Source organism: Lissotriton vulgaris, chromosome 6, assembly GCF_964263255.1.
Source record: "Lissotriton vulgaris chromosome 6, aLisVul1.2, whole genome shotgun sequence".
Lineage (NCBI taxonomy): Eukaryota > Metazoa > Chordata > Amphibia > Caudata > Salamandridae > Lissotriton > Lissotriton vulgaris.
In genome coordinates this window covers 934,077,699-934,103,951 of record NC_141694.1, presented here as the reverse complement: position 1 = coordinate 934,103,951, position 26,253 = coordinate 934,077,699, and the positions used below count along the sequence as shown (strand labels likewise).

General features: G+C 42.4%; 1 protein-coding gene across 1 annotated transcript in view; it reads right to left on the bottom strand.

Annotated features, from left to right (window-relative positions):
- Positions 1-643: 643 nt before the first annotated feature.
- Positions 644-26,253, bottom strand: part of CLVS2 (clavesin 2) — a 351,955-nt gene continuing 326,345 nt past the window's right edge. The window contains exon 5 of the mRNA XM_086926928.1: positions 644-2,551. Coding sequence (XP_086783054.1) covers positions 2,464-2,551 — 88 coding nt within the window. The 3' untranslated portion in view covers positions 644-2,463. The remainder of the gene's footprint in view (positions 2,552-26,253) is intronic.

Below are 26,253 nucleotides of genomic sequence, written 5' to 3'. Positions count from 1 at the left end.
GTTCTTGTGATGGAGAAAATAATTGCTCTGTAAATAATGCTATGCAGTGACTACAATACTAACAATGTCATTTCTCTCACAATCATAGAAAAAGTTAGTGTATAATAAATATTTTTCTTCAAACATCTTCTTTAATCTACTAGCTTCATCTGCGAGTTTTTCTCAAAACAAGTTGTTAAGGAGTCAGTGATTTACAAACGAAATAAATGTAGTGGCACACAATGGGTAATCTGATTGGCTCTAATAAACATTTTCACTGATATATTCATTCATGTTTACAAATAGCAGCAGAAACTTCACAAGTAATAGCAGAAAAGGGCCTTAGGCTCACCTCATCCATCACTTCTTTGCTGTACCCATAATAATGATACATACATAATATATACATAAATAAATTAATAAATACATAAATAAATAAATAAGCTGATACATATTTTCAAAGTAATGAAAGCACTAATTCCGGTAGGCTTTTGGTAGACACGGATTGAGGGAATTTTCTTCAATGAAGCAAGTAAAAAAATCTTCAAAATGGAGGACTGTTGCAGCTCAAATGGATTTCAGTGATAACTGCCAAGTCAATTTTTGTCATAATCAATTTCCTTCTCATAGCGTCACCGGATAGCCAATGCAATGTCTTGTTAATGAATGTGGCATTTTTTATTTATATAACAGAAACAATAAATGACAGCCTTGAGAACATTGATTTTACAAGGTGCATAGCAGCAATCTACAAAGTGGTGTGGTACTAGTGCCTAGAGTATGAGCAAGCACTTCAGTGTGTGACTCTTCACAAAGTGATCCAACACACAACATTATTGTACACAGTACAACACACGCAAATGTGGTCAATCCACAAAGAAGGAGCGTAGATTTTCTCCACTTGGGGCACTGTAGAACACACACCTACATAGAGAAACAGAATACTGTGAGAATATATATTTTTATACAAGAGTTCCCTTGAACTGGGGGTGATGTGTGCACACATACTCAAAAGTTGCTTATATCTTAATAGGATTCTAGAAAAACTTTTGGGTTAAAGTTGTTCAGGAGGCACCCTTCATTTAATTTTGCCACAGAAATTAGTTTGCACCCTTCCCAATTAATGTATGATTTTTTTTGCCTCTGGCATAACATGCACACTGAAGTGTTGTGCCTACAAGGACCTTATATTGATTTATATTTTATGTGTGAAACAAATATGAGCTGAAAAGAAAGTCAAACATGTCTCAAATGGATTCCATGAGCAAGGACCTGTGACATATAACAAGGATGAAGTTTGCTATATTGCAAACAAGATAATGGGCCGCGGGCCCCTAGTTAAAATACATTCACATTGAGGGGGCAGTGGGCACTTCACACCTGTTTGCATTGGTGCCAGTGTATCTGCTGCCAATTACTCATTTGCATTTAAAGAACTGAATTGATGATTTCTGTTTCGAAGATTATAAAGCCCAGTGAAAATCCATGCTAGTTGGTGAACTGATATCAAATTGCTTTGCTTTTGGTATGGCACTGATTGTATTATCTCAGTTGCTTCTCTGTATTTCACACTCTTCTCAATCAAAAAATTTAAAAAACTAGCATCCCAAATTGTACTAGAAAAAATTGGCACAATATAGGTATAATCCTATGACCTTTGTTTTATTTTCTATTCAGCGTCGCACATCCCTATTGTCAAAACAGAGTTGTTCAAAATATATGTTTTCGCAAGCCTTCTTACGTGCGGTGAAAAAATTCCTTCTATGATAATCATGCTACCAGTGGACATTATCTCACGCTCGAGACTTCTGACAGAAAAAATGTGGAATAGCCAGCGTTAACAGAAATACCACTCACGGTTTTTACAGGTTTGTCACTGCATCAGTATTAGACCGTAGAGGCACGCAATTGGTAAAAATATGTGGCAATCAAATAATTTCGCGTTTTCTTTCTTAAAATCAGTTACTGAATCTACAGCCTGTCTGTTTGACCAAGATGTTGAATCTCTCTTCTGAACCTTTCCGCCTCAATTATCACATAATCTACACCCTCAATTGTTGTGTTAGAGTACTATAAGAGCATGACAGGGAAGGAAGAGCAGTCGACAAGTTGCCTGTAACATGACTTGCAATAAAAGGACATAATGTCCTTAACTTCCTTATGACATTGTATGCCAAAAATATATCTTTTGATTGTATATTGTAATACTGTTTTGCTACCATCACTCACAAATCCAAAGTGGAGGGTCACATCATATTTATAAACTAGTTGGCACTTACAGAAAAAAAAAAACAGAACGTTCCAAGCTCAGGGCATCCATATTGCAGGCGGGTCAAAAACCTGCTGCCTCAATACATTATGCAACATTAACATGGATAATTATATGTCCAGCTGGTACATTGTCTGTAATGGTTTGCGTGTTGCTGAAAGGTAGCACATGCCACCCCAATGTATATTCACTGCTGACATGCTGCTTAGAAGCTGCTAATCAAGTGAAAGCAGAGGCTGCATGTTTTCCTCCTCGTTCTTATCTGCGCGCTTTAATACCCCGGGATCCACCACTGACTGAGACCTGGAAAAGAACAAAGGCACATTTTATTCAGCTCCTGCAAGAAACACACACAACATAATGAGACAGATGCTATTGCAATTCAGATCAAACCTACTTTATTTCCAAGAAGTACATTCTTACAGAAATATTGCACATTACTCAATTCATAAGTAAACAATCCCGAATGTCATAAAATTAATAGCGCCAGCACACATTTAGATCAATTTAACCAACACATGATTTCATATAATAGCCTTATAAATACTTAAAATTTCAGAGGCTAAAAGACAGCTGGTGGTCCATAACCCAAAGTCTCGCTATATTAAGAACACATTAAAAAGACAAAAGATGCCGAATTAACCATTACCTGGCAGCTTATTTTGTTCAGAAACAACATTGTAAAGTGCAGTGTGCATAGCAGCTTATCACAATCACATGGGCTCTCTTAATCAATCTTGTTAACAGGTCAAATTTCCCATCTTCTGCAAGGCCTTGCCAAATCATTCTTTGGAGGCGTACAGGACTCATGTCTTCGAAACAGTCCCGCACATATCAAAACATTTTAAAAGAAAGATGCAACACATTGCTTGCCAGGTCAAAACACCAATCTGCCAGCTTAACCCCTTCGGTGCTGATGACAGCTCCCGGTCGTCATCAGTTTCGGTGGGCGTGTGCTGATGACCACGCCCGCGATCGGAATGTGCCGCACAGGCGCAGAATTCCGGCTGCGGCGGAGGGGTTAAGGGCGTGCCGACCTTTATCTTAAAATACTAAGAGGAAGAAGGGCTAACCTGGGATGTTATAGTTTTTGCAGATTGTAATTGTAAATGGCATTTATATATCGCTTACTACCCCTGAAAAGGCATTGAAGAGCTTTGTGGTTGGATTTGAAAGAAGTAGGAAAGAAGTGAAAGTTTGAGAAGGATGTTTGGGGGTTCACAGTAGTCAGAAAGGTTTGGGATGAGTCAGAGTGAAGGGATAGGGCAAACTTGAAAGGAGGATTTTCTTTTTATAGAAGAACACTGAAATTATCTTACACATGTATATATCCAAATGTCATTTTGTATGGTTTTACTAGCTGGTAAAAACCCCTCTATATAAAAACCCACATGTACATAGAAGCAGAAATATTTATGCTTTCGATGACACATCGTCTGCATCTGCTTTGCGCCCATTCCACAAAGAGAGTACTCTGCGGAAGTCCCTATCTTTCATGAGAGAAGGGTTAAGGATCAGAACAGTTTATGCTGCTCAAGAGGCAGGTCGTAAAGGGGTTCATCATTGAGCTTTTGTGCATTCGATTTGTGAGGTCAACAAAGTGGAAAATTGCATACTTCCTTCTCCGCTGCACTTTACAATGGTTGTTAGCAGAAGATATTACACAACATTCACCCATCAACAAGCAGAACCAATCAATGGCTTTAGGGCCGGACTGGCCATAGCGGGCACCGGGCAATCCATTCACTCACAATTCAAACTAAAAATGAATAGGTTGTGTTGTATGAGACTGACACAGGTGAAATAACATTGATCTATGACTATATCACATCACATCCCCAACAAAGTCAAGGTGAGTATATTACTGTAGTGGGCATCACACGTCACATCGAGCCATCTGAATGCAGTTAAAGAAGATTTATTTCCATGAATCTTCAGAGCAGCTTGTCTCAACATAAAAGTTACTATTATTTTTACCTTCACATCATCTATAAAACCATATTACCTACTTACCTATATTTCCCTTGCAATGCAAATGTTAGGTTGTCATAGTAAATGGAGTATTATTGTAATGTGAAATAATACTTGCCATAGAATAGCAGTAAACTCTTTTGGACACACACCGGTGCAATGAGGAATAGACACAGTTGTCTTTGGGTCAGAATTCCAGGCATGGAAGGATGTTGGTAGCTGGTCACAGCATATACATTTCTTCTAAAATATTGTGATGGATGTCCACAACAGGTCTGGCTGTGCACTTACTTGTTTTGCTTTGTGTGAGAAAAGGAGAACATTGTGCATTCTATTTTCACACTGCGCGCTTGCATGTGCGTAACGTGTGATGTGCACTTTAGGTATCTTATGTGTACATGCTGTGCACTGGCAGACGTATGGGGAGGATAAGAAGCAAACCCAGACATATTTGTGGTAAATCACTTATCGCGATATAGATTAGGAAATAGGGATGCACTTATTTCGGGTACGTCTTTCTGTGTGGTAGGTTGAACTAGGAGCAGGTCAGGCACAGGACAAAGCACCGCACAAACACTGCTCTCATGACACTGTTCGCATGGGATTTCTTTGTAGAGTGCAACATGATATAAAGTGTAACCGTTTTTGAATTCCATGTTCACTCCCACACCTCCATTTTAGCATTGATATCAGCTGTTTATTATTACCCAATTATATGGTTCTTACTTTATCGACCTGGGGATGATGACAGTGTGAGTGATCATGCTGGGATTGTAACCTGCAGCCAACAGTTTAATAGTGGACCCTGAAGTGGCCGCATGAGTCCGGTCAGCCAACAGACAAGCACAGTATGACAGTATATACATTCATTAACTTCCAGAGTACAGCTGAGCTGAAGAGTAGAGTAGAAATAGAAACCAGGCTTTTAATCTGTGACTCATACCATAAAACCCTCATTAAGAATGGCCGTTTAATTCCAAAAGGACTACTAACAGCAGCTATTTGCCCACCAGAGTTATCAGTTTTTTAGTTTCACCCTGAAAGCAGCTGAAAACCTTGGAGATAAGACAGGACCAAAATGAGGAATTAGCAGGGGAATTGGATCCATAATTACTGATTCCTTGGCAATTTTTCATTTCTCTGTTGCCCCCCAATGGCTAACTCATAACCGGCCAGATTATCCCCTGCCCATTTCCCAGACAACTCAAGGTGCGGGCCTAAGTGTCTTGTGTTCCTAGCTTAGAAACTCTTCTTCAATTCTTCTAAGTAGTCCATCAAGTGCCCTTTAGAATTGTTTTACAATGTCAGTTCTAAGGCTATAAAACCCACAATTGAATTTAACAGAGGAGATCTGGTGAAAATGCTAGCCGGCATGAGAAACAAGTTCCAAATATATGCTATAGCAAGATAGAAATGGCCCAAAAAATCTATTTTGTTACAAATACTCAAGGAAAAGCCTAAAAGTATCTAGACATTTAGGGGGAAAGTGTCTTTCCCCAGGTATGATCTAAAAGGGATTTTGATTTTAGTGTGGCAAATGTTTGGTCCATTGAATGATAGAATTATGGACTTAGAGGCCAAATTTAGAATTTGTCAATGAGTTACCCCATCACAAACGTCTAAGATATCCTGCACGCCTTGTTATAAGTTCCATAGGAAAGAATGCACTTTTAATAAGCCAGATAGGATATCCATTAATTTAGTGATTGAATAACTCATCTGCCAAACTCCAAACCAACCCCCTAGTCTTTCTAATCGAGTAAAATTATTTCAGCAAGGAGCTTGAAACACTTTGTGAGCGATACAGGGTTGATTTCCTTAGTTAAGTCATGTGTGTGAAAATAGTGAGAAAACCTTGAGCTGAAAAAGATCCTTCAGTTGGAGTTGAGGCTTCCAGAGGCTGAAGACAGATTCAGGATCTTGGGCTATATGCAACCCTATCTCCCAGTTAGCTGATATGAATGTGTGAAAAAGACACATTGATTTTCTGTGGAAAATCGCCTACTTGCCTCGATAGCTTGATTCAAGCAACAAGGATAGTCTCAGAGAAAATATATACGGCATGTGTGTAACATCTAGAGAAACAACAATATATTTACACATTTACATAGGCCAAAACAAGTTAGTAAAAAATACATAAATCGAATTAGTAAATGACACAGAAAAAAAGCAAATCAGATGTAGAGAGTAAAAGGTGTAATGACAACCAAAAATAACCAATAGAAAATCATGAAAAAGAAAATAAAAAAATTTGGAAAAATGACAGTGTCAAAGATTCATTTTATTGGCCCCTAGGAACCTTTAATATCGGACTCATGAGTGAATGTAGTTGAATAGAAGGTGTTAGTTGATCCTGCTAAAAGCTTTTACCTTAAGACTTAGAAACCTTTTTGAGGTGGACATTTTCTGTGGGGAAAACCTGAAAGAAGTTGCCCGCTTGTGCTTCAGAACTTGGATTCATCGAGCAAGAGTCCCTCTAAAGGTTCAAATGTGTCACCAAAAAGCTCTGAGCTAGAAAGACAACAAAGATGAAGTCCTTGAGGCTGTTTCTTTTCCTGAGAAGGTACACAAGGTGCCCTTGTTGATCTGGGTATTTAAAAAAAAAACAATAAAAACTAAGGTGTAGCATTTTCCATAAATTCTGGTAGAACTCTTGCATTGAAGAAAAAACTTCAGGACGGGATCTCTACTTTGTGCAGCTCTGCATGGTACTTATGGACATACGTCCTCTTCATCAGAATGATGTTTAAGCAAAAAACGGAGCAATGCATCTGGTTTTCATGGACCTTAGTAGCACATTCAATCATGTGATCAGGTACAAGCTCTATGGCCTTTTAACCAATGTGAGATTGGGTCCTCCTTTAGTGGATTTTCTTCAGGCCCTGAATAGAGACTTAACTGCTTCTGTCAGATTTAGGGAACAATCAGGATGTACTAACCCCTTCAAAATGGCTTGGGACATATGCCAGAGTTGTGTTCTAGCCCTATTTTATTCTTGTTGTATATTAACAATCTTACCTCCTTCTTGATTTCATATGGCCAGGACATTCCGCGGGTTAAATGTATATGTCTGCTTTGTTATGCTCAGATGATGCAGTACCCATGTCCCACACTTATACCAGATTGAAATGCCTAAATGATGCCTTTGTAATCTTTATAGAGAATATACACTACAGAGAAATCTGACAAAAAGTTTTATTATGGCCTGTGGTCCTAAGAAAAAGAAGTCAAGATGTATCTTAGTCAAGGGAAAGATTATTAGGAATGTCTGACACTATTCACACTTCAGTGTGACATTCAACACAACTAGTTCATTGACCCCCTGCATTTCATCTTGGAAGCAATTCTTCTCCCCATCAGTGGGACTCTTTAATAACTTTACTTTCCACATTGGCAGTAAGCCCATTGCACCTTTACTAGAAATTTGTAAAAGGAAATGCATTCTTATCTTAACAATGAATGCTGGTATTTGGGTGATATGGATGGGGTGGTAGCCTTCAAGGGGGATGCACTTAGTCACTTCTGTGGACACCTTCTTCCCCTTCCCCTGAGTAGCCCACACTACTTTGTATATGAAGAGCTGCTACTTGGCTTTGTTGAGGATTAGATTAAACTTGTTCCTTTGTTACTATGGATATAGATCAGATCTGGACTAATTAACACCCATTCTTAAAACAGATCAATAATCCAAGATTGTGTTTTCTGTGACCAAAGGCTTAACATCTCTTGGTTTCGCTATATCAAATCTGTAACAACGAAGCCTGGCAGATGATCCTTACAAACTTTACCTTTTTCAATGGTAGACAGAGACAAGTGTTGTAGTATATATGGACCTAAGGTGGTCGAATAGAGAAGGGTTGTCTGACAGAATATCGATGAAACAAATATAGTATGGACAAAATATTGTGTCAAAAATATAGAAGACCAAAACATCGAGAAGGTAAGAGCAATGAGTTAAGCAAGCATAGATAGTATAGACTTACTATTCTTAACTCCACATCTATGTACCTTGATGATATATATATATATATATATATATTTATATATATCAATATTATATATATTATAGATCAACGCCCCTCAGCTACACTTACCTTGGAACTACTAGTGCATCCTGGGTCATGTAGTCCGTGGACCTCCCCGGACCAGCTGAAATTTTTACCTGTGAGGGGCGGAGCTAACATTTTGCACCTATCGGTGTGCGGTGGGGTGTATTTCCACTGCAGGACTTCTGGGACTTCCTATTTCACACACTGCAGGCGCTGACGAAGGCCAAATCCGGCCGAAATGCATTCGCCATTCTTTGAAGATTAAAGTGTGTTGCTTTGCCAATCCCCTCTGAGGCTCCCGCTTCTTTCTTTGAGAGGAGACTTTTTCTTTATTCAAATTCACGCGTGTGCCAGAAGCGCGTTCAGGAGCCCACTCACTTTCTGTGGCTTGGAGAATCTAGACCCAGTCTTGGCTCTCTCTGTTTCTTCACGGTAGTGAATATCTCCAAGCTCGCCGGATGTCCAGGTGAATTGATGCGGCTTAATGAGGCATTCCGCCTCTGCCGGGCGGGCTACATTGTTTTCCCGCCCCAGCAACTTTGCTTCTTGGTCTCCGGTTTGTGGGGTGGGGACGCGAGGCGGCACCTTCAACTTCTTGTGCATGTCCTGTCCTGCGATGACCCCAACCCTCGCTATTTTGGACACTTGGATCAACGCCCCTCAGCTACACTTACCTTGGAACTACTAGTGCATCCTGGGTCATGTAGTCCGTGGACCTCCCCGGACCAGCTGAAATTTTTACCTGTGAGGGGCGGAGCTAACATTTTGCACCTATCGGTGTGCGGTGGGGTGTATTTCCACTGCAGGACTTCTGGGACTTCCTATTTCACACACTGCAGGCGCTGACGAAGGCCAAATCCGGCCGAAATGCATTCGCCATTCTTTGAAGATTAAAGTGTGTTGCTTTGCCAATCCCCTCTGAGGCTCCCGCTTCTTTCTTTGAGAGGAGACTTTTTCTTTATTTATATATATATATATATATATATATATATATATATATATATATATATATATATATATATATATATATATACATATATGCAAGAAAGGGTGTCCCCAGGTGTCTACCGGAGTCCAGAACTTGTGCCTCACCAGAGAGTAAATAATTTAGGCACTAAGGATGTTAATGCTCACTGGAAATCCACCAAAGGATTTTAAATATTCTACCATATGGCAAGAGAACATCATTAAATACATGCGTTATATTGATGATATTTTCATTATATGGCGAGGGAGTAAAGATGAGGCCACCAACTTTGTCAATGCCATTAATATCAACAATGCCAACCTCGTTTTTACTGCAGATATAAGTGAGACTAACATTAGCTTTCTGGACGTACAGGTCAGTATAGTTAATGGTGTAATAACAACAGGCTTGTATAGGAAAAGTACAGCGGGGAATACTATTCTTCACGCGCAGAGTTTCCATCCGGGACACACCACTAGATCTATCCCTTATGGGGAGTTCCTCAGAATTCACAGAACGTGTAGTTCATTAGAGCAAAGGAATCTCCACCAACTAGAAGCAACACAAAGGATGGAAGCGAGAGGTTACAAACCCAGTGCCCTTAGATCGGCTATGGAGAAAGCTAACAAAGTGGAAAGATCCAAACTTTTGCAGGCCTCCAGTAATTCTATATCTGTTACTGATCATGTAGTTGGCAACAGTGATCCTATTAGATTGATTACAGGTTTCAGTCGACAGGCAAACCAAATTTCCAAAATAGTCAGGAAACAGTGGTCAGTTATTCTTACAGACCCAATTTTGAAACAGATAATGCCCAACAAGCCTGAAGTCACCTATAGGCGAGCTTATAGCATGAGAAATGCTCTGGTGTCCAGTTCCCCCGAAACAGCTAATAAGGCAGATTGGCTGTCGTCACGGAAGGGTTTCTTCCGTTGCATTTCCTGTAGGGCATGCAAATTTGGTATCAACACCAAATCGTATACAACGCCCTTTGACGACAAACCTACCAACATAAGAACCTATTTTAACTGTAAAACAGAGTTAGCTGTTTATGTTCTCACGTGTTCGTGTAATCTGAGGTACGTAGGGAGCACGAAATTACCGGTGCACCAACGCATCCTACAGCACCTGAGAGCTATAGTGAACTGTGATAAAAGCTATCCAGTAGCTCGCCATTTTGATCAATTTCATAATCGAAACCTTTCCCATCTTAGTTATTTTGTTATTGATGCAGTCAAGACCAGTAAGAAGGGTGGCGATTATGAAAAAAGATTACGGCAGCTGGAGTCCCTATATATAGTTCGCCTCAACACCAAGATTCCGGGAGGTTTGAACATGGGGGAAGATCTCAGCACTTTTCTGTAATTATTGGTAGTCCATTTGAGAAATTGTGGACTCCGTGCACAGTCTGACAATCCTGTTGTCACCTCACATTTCCTGGTTATTGCCTCACCAGCATTATCTGTATTTAACACATTTACTTACATGCCCCAGTCACCATAGGCATCATGATTAACCACTATGGAAGTTGTCACTTTGTTTGTCATGTGGACAAAGAGGTATCATTATGTATTTACATATTTTAATCCACTGAAACAGTTTTGGTTTGGAATTTTTATTCCCTTCACACCCTGATGTCCTCTCTGTGATATATGTAGGACATCCCAGCACTCCTTCACCTTTTTGTTATAGTTTTTTTACATCTTTTTAAGCGGTAGAACTATACATTGTGTTAATCGGATTCAACATTACACGCGCTGGAATTCTTACTAATGAACACAACAGTGTTAACCATGTCAAGAATGTGCAACATACAAAAATTTGGACGTGCAATAGAATCGTTTTAAGAAAATTTTTCCCATTTGTTGTGGAAAGCTTGTGCTTTGAATCGCTTGAATGCAGGGACTTGATTACATTATTCTGATGTGTATATATATGAGATGCATAACTAACTTATTGTGTATTTGTACAGTTTTATAACTTTGCGTATTTGTACGGTCAATGTTTACATTTGATTAAGCTGCTAAGCATTTGCACTTTATATTGTACATATATCAATTATCTTATTGTGTGAATTATTGTATTTGTACAGTTGATATGCGGCGTATTTGCACACTTAATAACTTTGCGTATTTGCACGAATAATATGTTTACATGAATGCTGCTATTAATTTGCACTTTATGTATATAATTCCCTGCATAAATTGTTAAAAGTTTCAGCATAACCCCCAGAGTTAAGGGATAAGTCTTCATTGCACAATTATTAATGTCCAGGCACCGAAACTATTATCTTGGCTCCACTGTGTCATGGCCGAACCATTATGTCCACACAATGTAAATAGGTTGTAGCCTTAGTCCGTTCTTTATTTCAATGTCACTGAATGGGACCTTTTTGGCGCGTTTGCACTATCAACCAATGTATTTAAACTATGCTTATACCGCTTTCCCGCTGACAGTGAGCAAGGGCGTTCACGCCCGAAACGCGTCTGTTTGGCAGTGTGTTGCACCTCCGCACGTTATATGAAATAAAGGAAGAAAGAATACCTTGAAAAAGTCTGGCTGTGGATTTATCCATCTGTGTCTGCGTCCTGGGTTTGGTGTGGAAGCGCCGCATCAACCTCCGGTTGGAATCTATATATATATATATATATATATATATATATATATATATATATATATATATATATATATATATATATATATATATATATATATATATATACACATATATGCAAGAAAGGGTGTCCCCAGGTGTCTACCGGAGTCCAGAACTTGTGCCTCACCAGAGAGTAAATAATTTAGGCACTAAGGATGTTAATGCTCACTGGAAATCCACCAAAGGATTTTAAAATGCAAGTCGCATGAGGGGAAAACTACAAGTCCCAGTAACCTGTCATCATGAACAAGCCCACTGGAGGGCGTGACTCACCTGTGGTTGTTCAAGTATGAAAAAGCGGAAAGACTCGGTTTCTCCTCCCTTCCAGCCAGCTGACTCTGCTCAGAGCCCGTGAACAAGGAGCATGTAGCTCTGAAACGCGTAGGGCTATTCAACAATCAAGCGCTGTGATGTCCGGTAATGAAATAAAAAGGAGCCAGTGAACAAGGAGCATGTAGCTCTGAAACGCGTAGGGCTATTCAACAATCAAGCGCTGTGATGTCCGGTAATGAAATAAAAAGGAAGCTGTAGCCTCCGCCTGTTGCGTTAAGTGCATCTTCACCTGGGGACACCCTTTCTTGCACATATATATATATATATGTATATATATATATATATATATATATATATATCGAACAACCACCGTCTCCTCCCGCAATCGCTCTCACCACGATCACGCTGTGGACACAGACACGGACCAGGATTTCAGATGCTGGTTAGATTTTATTCAGCTGTAGCCATAACGTTTCGGCACAAAGCCTTGATCACATGACAGCGTAACCCCATTTTACGTGAGTTTTTAAAGTGCACAGTGCTGTTTCGTGATTGGTCTAATCTTAAACATAAATATAAAGGAAAGACTCTTTGTCACAGGCACATCGTACCTAAAAATACAGGTTCGAAATAACTAGTACATAAAAACTTTGCTAGTACTCAGTTCTGCCTTTACAATGTATATACACACATTTGTGGTAAACAATCTTAGGTTAAATCCCTGATTATATTTACAACTCATTGATACATATTCAAAATTGTGGGATAAATCCCTTAGTTGTAAGTATTGCACAAATGTAGAGTTAATGGTCTTCCCCTGTGAAATAACCCCATTAATCCCAATACGTGAAAAGTGCTTTTGTGTGCTAATAAATATTAAATAAACTGAAACTTGATCAAAGTAGGACTGAGCTTCTTATTTCAAATCCTTTCATTTCATCAGTTCTGTCACTGCTTACATTGTCCCCTCCCTCTCAAGCCCGTCTGCGCCCGTCCGTGCCAGACCGAGCCCAGAGCCCAGGACCCCTGCTTCACCTTCTCCATTACCACTAAGATATACCCAGGAAACCCTGCACAGGCTAAGGGATCTTTCATCGGCGCCCTGTCGCTGTACCATTTCCTTAGAGGAGGGACATTCCCGCTGTTCAAACTGTACATACAGGTTGACCCCACACTTCCCCCCTAAACCACGCTGGCTCAGGATGGCCCTGCTTAACTGCAGATCCCTCCCGAAGCACCAGGCAGAAATCAACATGCTCCTGCAGGATTCGGAAATCGAGGCCCTTTTTCTCACAGAAACCTGGCTTACCTCAGACTCGGAGCCAGATATCATCCAATCACTCCCCCCTGGCTACCTCATGAAGCACCAGGACAGACCGTCTGGTATTGGAGGTGGGATAGCGATTATCTACCGAGACTACCTATCTTGCCAGTTTAAGGAAAGCCCCATCCTGGACTGTGAAAATTTACATTTCTCTATCCATCGGCCCCCATCCACTACCATCTCAGGGTTACTAGTTTATCGCCCACCAGGACTGCATTGACGATTCTGTGATTCCCTAATGGACATCATATCCTCCCTCGCCTGTCTATCCCCGAACTTCATGGTCTTGGGAGACCTGAATCTCCACTTCGATGACCTCTCTAACAAAACAGCTGCCGATCTCAAAGCAGATCTAGCCTCCCTGAATCTCCAACTACAAAGTAACCAGCCCACCCACAACAAGGGCCACCTGCTGGACCCCATATTTACCAACCTCACGGGATTGGTCGTAAACACCCCCCGCCCCTCCCTGTCCCATGGTCAGACCACTTCTTAGTCCCCTTTATGCTAAAATTCTCGGCGGAGACACCAGAGAGACCTCCCCCCCCCCAAGCACCCTCCCACCCGTGGAAAAATCTGGATACAAACTCTTGGGCACAAGTACTTTCTTCCACCATACCAGTACTGGACCCAGACCCCTCCAGAGTTGACGTCCAACTGCACGAGTGGATTAACCAATCCCTCGACGTCACCCTGCCAGTCAAACCCCTCCCCAGTAAAAAGAGAACAGCCAAATCCCCGTGGTTCACCCAAGAATTACATAATCTCAGGAAGAAATGCAAAAAACTCGAGCGCCTTTGGAGAAAGAACTGGACGATGGAAAGCAAAAACGAGTATAGGGCCGCCATCAAGCACTACAAAAACTGTATAAAAAACACGCAGGCAACCTTCTTCGAGGAAAAAATATCAGCGGCAGCCAACTCTGCGAAAGAAACTTATCGCATTGTACGCTTACTCACCAAAATTCCAGACCCCTTACCCACACCCGACCCATCGGGCATTAGATGCAACCCGCTTGCTGAGTTCTTTTCATCAAAAATTGATAAAATTCTTACTTCACTCCCAGCCCCCAATTCCTTTCAAATCCCAGCCATCCCCCCCCCCTGCCCCGAGGCCCCACGCCTCAGAACTTTTCCCCAGATTACCACAGAGCTATTTCTGTCCACTCTACAAACCGTAAAAAGTGGTGCTCCATCAGACCCAGCTCCCATGAGCAAATTAAATCTGGTCACCTCCACTGTTGCCCCCCCTTTAACCCACCTCATTAACGCCTCTTTCACACTCGGCTCTGTTCCAGCCAACTGGAAGAAAGCCACTGTCAGGGCTCTCCTAAAGAAACCCCACCTTGATCCCACGGACCCAACCAACTTCAGACCCATCTCTCTTCTTCCTGCTATTAGCAAAGTGGCCGAACAAATTGTCACTTAAAAATGAGAGACAAGGGTGTCCCCACGTGAAGACAGTCTGGGACTGTGTTACACACCTAGTGCTTGAGCTCTAGGGTGAATGATCCATTATCAGGGGAACAAATTTATAAAGCATGCCAATGATATGGCGGGAAAGGTAAAGTTACAGAGATTTGTACTTGATCCCTGTCCGTGTATGTTCAGAATAATTTCTACTATTCTATTTTCTTAAACCCGTGAAGGTGCCAGAAGATTATAGCCTCACTGTATCATCAATTCATACACACACATTGAGACGACAGTTTTTTAGTGATACCCACAATGAATCATAGAGGAAAAGAATATACAATATCAATATTTTTTAAAAAAAGGAAAATTTACCACACCACGAGTTACTCTGTTGCACATTTATTATACATACAAATTTTAAAATTTCATCATTACAAAATAAACAGTTAATTAAGGTACAATGTTAATACATTTGCATAAAAGACATTTTATTAAAAATAAAAACAAAGAATCTCAGGTCGACGCGGCGTTTCGGTTTCTTGTATTTCTACCTTCTTCAGGACAGATTCTTAAAATAGGTGGAGCGACATCCCCACCAAACAGTGCTTTCTGCTCAGGACCTTGTTGCCATCTGGTTTTTGACTTATTTTCAGTTTCTGTTTGGTGTATTACCTCTTATAATCACACTTTGTGTGCTTGGTCTTGGACTACCAGGAGGAGCCACCGTATTTTTCGTTATGGGTTTCTTCAATGGCCCATTAACAATTATTGCTTGGTTCAGTTCTTTGGGTTGGATTCTGAATTCCAGGTCCCTCGTTGTGGATATCAGGGTTTATGCTTCTAATTTGCAAACGGCCTCCCTGCTCCTGGATCCTGGTAGCCTTTCACAGCGTCTCTTCACCGGTCTGATTACGATCCGTCATGAGAACCCTGCACAGGCTTCTCATGACGGATCGTAATCAGACCGGTGAAGAGACGCTGTGAAAGGCTACCAGGATCCAGGAGCAGGGAGGCCGTTTGCAAATTAGAAGCATAAACCCTGATATCCACAACGAGGGACCTGGAATTCAGAATCCAACCCAAAGAACTGAACCAAGCAATAATTGTTAATGGGCCATTGAAGAAACCCATAACGAAAAATACGGTGGCTCCTCCTGGTAGTCCAAGACCAAGCACACAAAGTGTGATTATAAGAGGTAATACACCAAACAGAAACTGAAAATAAGTCAAAAACCAGATGGCAACAAGGTCCTGAGCAGAAAGCACTGTTTGGTGGGGATGTCACTCCACCTATTTTAAGAATCTGTCCTGAAGAAGGTAGAAATACAAGAAACCGAAACGCCGCGTCGACCTGAGATTCTTTGTTTTTATTTTTAATAAAATGTCTTTTATGCAAATGTATTAACATTGTACCTTAATTAACTGTTTATTTTGTAATGATGAAATTTTAAAATTTGTATGTATAATAAATGTGCAACAGAGTAACTCGTGGTGTGGTAAATTTTCCTTTTTTTTTAAAATATTGATATTGTATATTCTTTTCCTCTATGATTCATTGTGGGTATCACTAAAAAACTGTCGTCTCAATGTGTGTGTATGAATTGATGATACAGTGAGGCTATAATCTTCTGGCACCTTCACGGGTTTAAGAAAATAGAATAGTAGAAATTATTCTGAACATACACGGACAGGGATCAAGTACAAATCTCTGTAACTTTACCTTTCCCGCCATATCATTGGCATGCTTTATAAATTTGTTCCCCTGATAATGGATCATTCACCCTAGAGCTCAAGCACTAGGTGTGTAACACAGTCCCAGACTGTCTTCACGTGGGGACACCCTTGTCTCTCATTTTTAAGATTCACTTTCCCCCCAGTCCCCTATTAGTCTGTGCGGGGTCCTCCTTTACTTTTTAAACACGAACAAATTGTCAACCACCAACTCTCCAATTTCCTAGAAACCAATAAACTCCTGCGCCAATCTCAGACAGGGTTTAGACCTGGACAGGGAACTGACACCGCTCTGCTGGCCGTGGTCGAAGAGGCAAGAACCATCATAGATGCAGGAGGATCAGTGGCAGTGATCCTCCTCGACCTGAGTGCCGCCTTCGACTTGGTGGATCATGCCATCCTCATCCACCGGCTAAGTTTGATAGGAGTCTCTGGCTCCGCCCTGTCCTGGATCAAATCCTTTCTGGAAAAAAGAACCTTTCAAGTGTCGGATGGCACAGCCGTGTCCAAAGCCCTGCCACTACAGTGTGGGGTCCCCCAGGGCTCCTCACTGAGCCCCACACTTTTTAACGTCTACATGTCCCCTTTAGAGGACATTATTGCCCCATTCGGCATAAAAATAGTCATGTATGCCGATGACACCCAGCTGGTGGTCTCTATTAACCAGCTGAGCAAAAGCCTAGACAATCTGGCAAGGTGTCTCAAGAGCGTTTTCCACTGGATGTGTGAATCTCGCTTAAAACTAAACGGAGAAAAATACGAGATACTTCTCCTGGGAAACCCACACAAACTCCCTTCATCCCTTTCTTGGCTGCCTTGCATGGGAATGCCTTCTTCCCCCAAACCCGAAGTCAAAAGCCTTGGCATCTGGTTGGATCAAGACCTCAACTTCAAAACTCAGGCCAGAAAAACCACAGGCACCTGCTTTGGCCTCATTCGCATGGCGCGAAAAATCCTCCATCTGATCCCTTTCCAATCAAGGAAACTACTGTTGCAGGGGTTGGTGAATTCCAGACTGGACTATGGCAACGTCCTGTACCTGGGGGCACCAGCATCAGTTATTTATAGACTGCAATGCGCTCAGAACGCTGCTGCCAGACTCCTAACCGGAACCAAATCGAGATGCTCTGCTAAACCAGCACTCAAAAGCCTGCACTGGCTTCCAGTTAAAGAAAGACTTACCTTTAAGACCTTATGCATATCACACAAAATAATGCAAGGCAGAGGCCCCCCGATTCTGAGATCCTTCGTCAAACCCCATCACTCTAACAAACAACTCAGATCAGATTCCCTATCCCTTGCCAGCGTTCCTAGAATAAAAAAGTCCCTTTCTGGGGGGCGCTTGTTCTCCTACAACGCCCCAAAACTGTGGAACGCTCTCCCACTTGCCATGCGGAGAGAACCTGGGGCCCGATGTAGGTAAATCTACATTTACCACTTCATAAATACCGAATCATACCGAATCGGTATTTATGAAGTGGTAAATTAGAGGGGGGGGAGATGTAGGTATTTCAGATTCGGTAAATACCGAATCTGTAAGATTCGGTATTTACCGATTCTGTAAATTCCGATTCGGTATCCCCCATTGCTTCCTATGGGCCTTGAAGCCCATAGGAATCAATGGGCATTACCGAATCGGTAATTACCGATTCGGTAATTACCGATTTGTGCAAGGGTGCAGGGGGTGTCACTTTGACACCCTCCAGCACCCCAAAAAAAGGCATGTGAGCCATGTGGCACACAGACATGCCCTAAGGGCATGTCTGTCTGTCACATGGCATAGGTGTGCATGCACACATGTGCATGCACACCTGGATTCGGTATTTTAACACCCAATTGGATTGGGTGTTAAAATACCGAATCTGAAGGGCCTGTGGGACTGAAAGTAGTCCCACCTACATCCCAAATTTAAAAAATCGGTAAAATTACTGATTCAGTATTTTTGCGATTCGGTAATTTTACCGAATCGGTAAAATACAGAATCGGACAAAAAAAGGTCCCCTACATCTCAGTAGGCCAAATACCGGTCGGAAACGGCCGAAATCGGCCGTTTCCGACCGGTATTTGGTACCTACATCGGGCCCACAATCTTTTGGCCTTTCGTAGGCAACTAAAAACTTGGCTCTTGCCATAACCTGTCACTTCTTCTACTCCCCCCTCTGGAACTTTAGGTCATTTCAGCGCTGGGACGCCCTAGGGTAGCTACGTGCTTTACAAATCCCAATTCAAATTCAAATTCAAATTCAAACTCATGATGTGTATTACTTTTCATTATATTAATTTACAGCTACCCTTGCTATTGTTTTTTGATAGGCTTAACTTGATCACAATTTTGCAATATGGATGATGGAGTGTCCTGAGCCTTTGTATTACAATTCATTTTACAGGGAGATGGATATAACCTTCATATCACGTTCACTAGTTATTAGTTTTTACAGACCCTTGTTGTTACATGCATTCTACCTTAGTTGTTAGCTCGGGCTGTATTACTGGAAAATATGTTCTTAAAACAGTTATAAGATCTTAAAACCATAAATATACTAAAATACATTTTCCATTATATAACAATAAAAAAAGCATTTAGAATTCATTTATATACAATGTGTAAAGTCTCATGTGTTTTCCTTAGTATTTTGTTACCCGAACACTATCTTAGATATTTGCCGTACTAATGCAGACATGTATAAAGGTCTTCTGTGAGGTTCAGTCCCCCTGGCTGTTTGCTATTGAACTTTAAGATATAGTTGGTCTCCATTTTGCACAATTTTGTCTCCCTATTGCCTCCTCTCCTACTAGCTGTTATGGCATCCACCACAAAATATGTCAGTTCTTTATTGTTGCTCTGGTGGTGTGTTTTAAAGTGGCGCGCCACCGGGTAGGTGTTGTCCTGTGTTGTTATGGCCCTAAGATGTTGCAATATTCTTCTATGGACGGGGAGCTTAGTGCTCCCCACAAATTTTAGTTTGCATGGGCATTCCAGGACATATACAGCATATTCCGTTTTGCACGTTAGTACTTTAGTGATTCGATGTTCGCGTTCACTAAAGCCATCGCTGTATACCCGCTTGTTGACAGCATGTACACAGGCCTTACAAGTCTTACATTTGAAGAACTCTTGATTGTTTTTGTACCATGATGTGCTGTCTATTATCTCTGAGCATGTCACAACTACCCTCTCTCTCATATTTGGAGCTTTGCTGAACGTGATGGATGCCTTCTTGGGGAGGTTCTGGCCAATAATAGGGTCTTTACTAACTGTGGGCCAGTTTTTATCTATGATTTTGCGCACCTCCCTATGTTGATTGCAATATCCAACTATTATTCGAAAAGGTTCAGTTCTTGTCACCTCTGCGCTGCTTGTTTTAATTGGATTGCTAGGTGTCTCAGCCGAGTCATCCTTGCAACCAAGCAACTCCTTTCTGTCTTTAGTCATTGATTTCTGGATTGCCTGTTTTATTGTGTTCGCATGGTACCCACGTTCCAAAAATCTAAGTGTACTAGCTTCCTGAGCCTTCTTCAGTTCCCCAGGTTCACAACAAAGCCTCCTGAGCCTAAGCATCTCCCCATACGGAATACTCCGTATCAGATGGGCTGGGTGAGTGCTGCTCGCATGTAGTATTGTGTTTCCTGCGGTGGATTTTCGGTAGAACCTACTCTCCAATTTGTTGTTATGTGTGTATACCTCGATGTCAAGAAAGGGCACCTGTGTCTGACTCATTGATACCGTAAAGTTGATGTTTAGGTCATTTTTGTTCATGTTTTCAATGAATTTTTCTGCTTCTGCACGTGTACCCCTCCACACAACAAACAGATCATCAATAAAGCGGTACCACGCTATCACATTCTCCCTCATCTCTTTTTCAAAGGCGGTTCTGAGGACCAGTTCCTCCCAATCCCCCATGTGCAAACATGCGACGCTTGGTGAAAAACTGGCCCCCATTGCCACTCCTTGACGTTGTCTGTATAAGAGATTGTTAAATATGAACACATTGTGTTCCAAACAATAAGTTAGCATCCTTATCAACATGACATTGTGCTCTTTGAACTCTCCAGTCCTTCTTGTCAAGTAATACTTGACAGCTTCAATACAGTCCAAATGTCGAATACTTGTGTAAAGGGCACTTACATCCAGGGCTAGCATCCAATCTCCCGGTTGCCATTGAATATTGTTTAATTTGCATAAAAAGTCCCCTGAATCACGGACATATGAGTCAAGGGATTGCACATAAGTCTGAAGAAAATAGTCAATGTATACTGACGTATTCTCAGGTAGTCCCCCTCTTGCATTGATGATGGGTCTACCTGGGGGGTTTTCGATGTCCTTATGCACTTTGGGAATGAAATATATACAGGGCATGACTGGATAGTCCACTTTAAGATATTGGAATTCAGAGTCAGATATTAGTTTTTTGCCCTTCCATTTTGTTAGTAGAGAGTGATATTCAGTTTGCATTCCCTTTACTGTTATCGCATTCACCCTCTCATAGTGGTTGCGATCATTCAGCTGCGCATATGCCTCTTTCTCGTACATTTCCTTTGTTAGTAAGACCACATTGCCTCCCTTGTCACTTGGTCGTACTATGATGTTCTTGTCCTTATTTAATTTCGATACCAATTGCTCATAGTCCATTGTTTGCTGATTATTTTTGTAGTGCCCTTTACATACTCGTTTGTGTAATTCTTTGAGGTCATTTGTTACATTCTCGTGAAAAATGTCAATTCCATCGCGTGGCATAATGGGACAAAACGTGGACGGCGGTTTGAATGGTGTAAGTCCCGTCTCACCCTCTTTTTCATTTTGTGTGCTAGGAGTACTTTCCATTTGAGCCACCGGCTCCGCTCCCTCTGTTTCCCATAATCCGGCCAATTCCTGAGAGAGTGTTCCGGTTTGTTCTCCTTGGCTCATGCTGCTGTCAGCAGGACGTTTGTTGGTTTTCCTGAGTTTATGGTATTTTCTTAGTTTTAACTTCCTTGTTGCCTTATAGATATCAGTCCGTGCTGCTACATAATTGAGGTTAGATTTTGGTGCAAAGGACAACCCCAATTTCAAAATGTTTTCCTCCTTATCAGTTAGAGCCATGGGGGTGAGATTAATTATCGTTTTGTTCGAGGGAACTATTGTTTCTTGGTCCATTTCCCCCGACCTCTCCACGTGGATTGACCCCCGTTTCCTCCGCTGCCTCGTCCTCTGCCTTTTCCTTGTGATGTAGTTCTTCCTCCTTCATTGTAGTTTTTTTGCGTCCCAGGTCTTAGTGACTGCAGTCTGTCCTGGCATAAAAACTGATTTCTTCTCCCGGGGAGGGTCTTTTTCTTAGTGTATCAGCCGCCACCTCCCTTTGTTCCGACTCCGAGCCACTACCTCCTTCCGAGCTGAAGTCCGATATTGTGGAGTCAGTTTGATCTTTACGCATTCTATTTTGAGGCACTTTTTCACGTCTCGCTGCTTGTGTCTTGCCTGACAACGTGGTACGCATGGAATCATACCGTTTTGAGAATGTAAAGATTTGCCCCAGTTCATAACCTTTACGATCCCTCTGGAACTTGTATGTCTTGCGGTCAAAGATCTTTTCTTCTTCTTTTTTTAGCCTAATTTTCATTTCTTTTAATAGTTTCTCTTTTTCATCCTCAGGACCCATTGCTTCCAGTTCCTCATTTATAGCAGATATTTCCTCTAGAATTCGTGCACGATCTATATCTGCATATTTAATGAGGATGAGAACCTGCTGTCTCGATGCCTCGAGGTTTATATCTGCCCATTCCCTCATTAAATCAGGATTGGGATTTTCATAGCTGGGTGCTGTGAGTATTCGGAGTCCTCGAGGTATTCTATTAACATCGATGTACCTCTGTAAGGACTTCGACTCCCACCATTTGCTTTGTTCCTGGCGGGATTTCTTTTCCAAGATTTTGATTTTATCGTGCAGAGAGTCATTTTTGGGGCCACTGGCAGCGTCTGACTTATTGTGGGTAGTCGTTGATGTTGGCTGACTATCCGAAAACATCGTGCTCGCCCTAGCCTCTCGTTCCTTTACGCTGTCGGCCGACATTTAAATTAGCTGTTTGTTTAGTTGCGGATGTCCTGTTACACTGCGTGTATTTATTTTTTCAATCACAGGTAACGCCGTGCATCTGTTAAAAACCTTCCTCCCTCCTGTACCTTGTTTACACGTTTTCGGAATTCTCACTCCTTATCCCGGAAATGCAGCGCCCTTTCTTCGGTGCAGGTTCCTCAGGGGTTGTTGGATTTTCCGAAATCGCTTTCCGTACTCGGGGGGGTCTGACGCTGTTCTCCCTCACGGAAGTTCCAAACTTGCTCCAGGTCAACCCGGACCGGATAACACTTCGGCGTCGACCTATCAGCTCTTCCCTCTCAAGCTGATTTTGGAAGGGGTCTGTGTAAAGCTGTGTGATATCTGTAATGGCTAAATATATCGAACAACCACCGTCTCCTCCCGCAATCACTCTCACCACGATCACGCTGTGGACACAGACACGGACCAGGATTTCAGATGCTGGTTAGATTTTATTCAGCTGTCGCCATAACGTTTTGGCACAAAGCCTTGATCACATGACAGCGTAACCACATTTTACGTGAGTTTTTAAAGTGCACAGTGCTGTTTCGTGATTGGTCTAATCTTAAACATAAATATAAAGGAAAGACTCTTTGTCACAGGCTTATCGTACCTAAAAATACAGGTTCAAAATAACTAGTACATAAAAACTTTGCTAGTACTCAGTTCTGACTTTACAATGTATATATATATATATATATATATATATATATATATATATATATATATATATATATATATATCCAACACTTGCAGAGACTCATTGAAAGAACTGCCACTGGAAGTAAGTAAATCACGCAGTTTAATGGCAGCCTGCAGGCAGTTTCCCTAAAGGGTGAATGATTCAAAAGTTCTTTTGCCAAACGCGTTTCGAGAGCAGCATGCTCTCTTCCTCAGTGGCATGTGGTAAAACTGCAGTGAAGCACAATTGATAAACATCACCTGCCTGTGGGGCGTGGCCTACAGCACGGCCTTGTGGATGATGAAGTCCCCAGTGAGTGCGCTTAATTTTCAGCATATAAAACATGAAATAAAATCCCAAGTGGGTTGAGGTCACCCAGACTTCAGTCCGCTGCCCTGCTTTGTAGCTGTCATTGTGAGCAAAGCGAACGCCATTCTGCATTAGCGCAGGCTCGACTTCCATCCCTGGAGCTCAGCGCCTTGTGGAACCTGCCAGGACCCGCATTTCAGCGGTTGGCTGTTCTTGTTACGACCGGAGCAACACTTGCAGAGACCCATTGAAAGAACTGCCACTGGAAGTAAGTAAATCACGCTGTTTAATGGCAGCCTGCTGGCAGTTTCCCTGAAGGGTGAATGATTCAAAATTTCTTTTGCCAAACGCATTTCGAGAGCAGCATGTGTTGGATTTATTGCGGCTGTCCCGGTCGTAACAAGAACTGCCCACCGCTGTGTTCTACACACTACCTGGGGGTGCTCAGCGCTACATAGATTCTGGAACGGGGTTTTTGGGTGCTTGTCTGAGGTGTTGGCTTGGGAGCTTCCCAGGGACCCGAAATTGGCTTTGCTGCATGTTATAGAGGGGGTCGGGGCAACAGATATAAGCGCCATTTGATACTACTAGGCCTTACATTGGCCAAACGAGACATTGCCAGAGCATGGAAGGCGCCCCAAGCCCCGCCGTTGGCCGCTTGTTCATTACCACCCCCTTTTCTGAATCGTTTTTGGCCACTATAGGTGTGGCAGGGTATACTCAGACATGAGTCCCTTTCTCACTGCACCATCAGGATTCAAGCAAGCCGGGCCGAAGACGGCTGAAATGCCAGAAACCGGTTCCCGGTAGCTTGTCTCCTTTCTGGTGAAGAATTGGCTTGGTAGTTTAGTCTGCCCTGTTCCCATGATGCACTGGGCCAGGGACAGACTGATTTGCATATAGCCAGGTTCTGAGCTGGGATGGTGCAGTGAGATAAATAACGGTGATGGATCAAGCCCTGATCTTTGGACTGGGTAAGAGTGGTCTGCTTAATTCAGACACTCTGTTCATCACCACCCCCTTTTCTGAATCGTTTTTGGCCACTATAGGTGTGGCAGGGTATACTCAGACATGAGTCCCTTTCTCACTGCACCATCAGGATTCAAGCAAGCAGGGCCGAAGACGGCTGAAATGCCAGAAACCGGTCCCCGGTAGCTTGTCTCCTTTCTGGTGAAGAATTGGCTTGGTAGTTTAGTCTGCCCTGTTTCCATGATGCACTGGGCCAGGGACAGACTGATTTGCATATAGCCAGGTTCTGAGCTGGGATGGTGCAGTGAGATAAATAACGGTGATGGATCAAGCCCTGATCTTTGGACTGGGTAAGAGTGGTCTGCTTAATTCGGACACTCTGTTCATCACCACCCCCTTTTCTGAATCGTTTTTGGCCACTATAGGTGTGGCAGGGTATACTCAGACATGAGTCCCTTTCTCACTGCACCACCAGGATTCAAGCAAGCCGGGCCGAAGACGGCTGAAATGCCAGAAACCGGTCCCCGGTAGCTTGTCTCCTTTCTGGTGAAGAATTGGCTTGGTAGTTTAGTCTGCCCTGTTCCCATGATGCACTGGGCAAGGGACAGACTGATTTGCCTATAGCCAGGTTCTGAGCTGGGATGGTGCAGTGAGATAAATAACGGTGATGGATCAAGCCCTGATCTTTGGACTGGGTAAGAGTGGTCTGCTTAATTCAGACACTCTGTTCATCACCACCCCCTTTTCTGAATCGTTTTTGGCCACTATAGGTGTGGCAGGGTATACTCAGACATGAGTCCCTTTCTCACTGCACCATCAGGATTCAAGCAAGCCGGGCCGAAGACGGCTGAAATGCCAGAAACCGGTCCCCGGTAGCTTGTCTCCTTTCTGGTGAAGAATTGGCTTGGTAGTTTAGTCTGCCCTGTTCCCATGATGCACTGGGCCAGGGACAGACTGATTTGCATAGAGCCAGGTTCTGAGCTGGGATGGTGCAGTGAGATAAATAACGGTGATGGATCAAGCCCTGATCTTTGGACTGGGTAAGAGTGGTCTCCTTAATTCAGACACTCTGTTCATCACCACCCCCTTTTCTGAATTGTTTTTGGCCACTATAGGTGTGGCAGGGTATACTCAGACATGAGTCCCTTTCTCACTGCACCATCAGGATTCAAGCAAGCCGGGCCGAAGACGGCTGAAATGCCAGAAACCGGTCCCCGGTAGCTTGTCTCCTTTCTGGTGAAGAATTGGCTTGGTAGTTTAGTCTGCCCTGTTCCCATGATGCACTGGGCCAGGGACAGACTGATTTGCATAGAGCCAGGTTCTGAGCTGGGATGGTGCAGTGAGATAAATAACGGTGATGGATCAAGCCCTGATCTTTGGACTGGGTAAGAGTGGTCTGCTTAATTCAGACACTCTGTTCATCACCACCCCCTTTTCTGAAACGTTTTGGCCACTATAGGTGTGGCAGGGTATACTCAGACATGAGTCCCTTTCTCACTGCACCATCAGGATTCAAGCAAGCCGGGCCGAAGACGGCTGAAATGCCAGAAACTGGTCCCCGGTAGCTTGTCTCCTTTCTTGTGAAGAA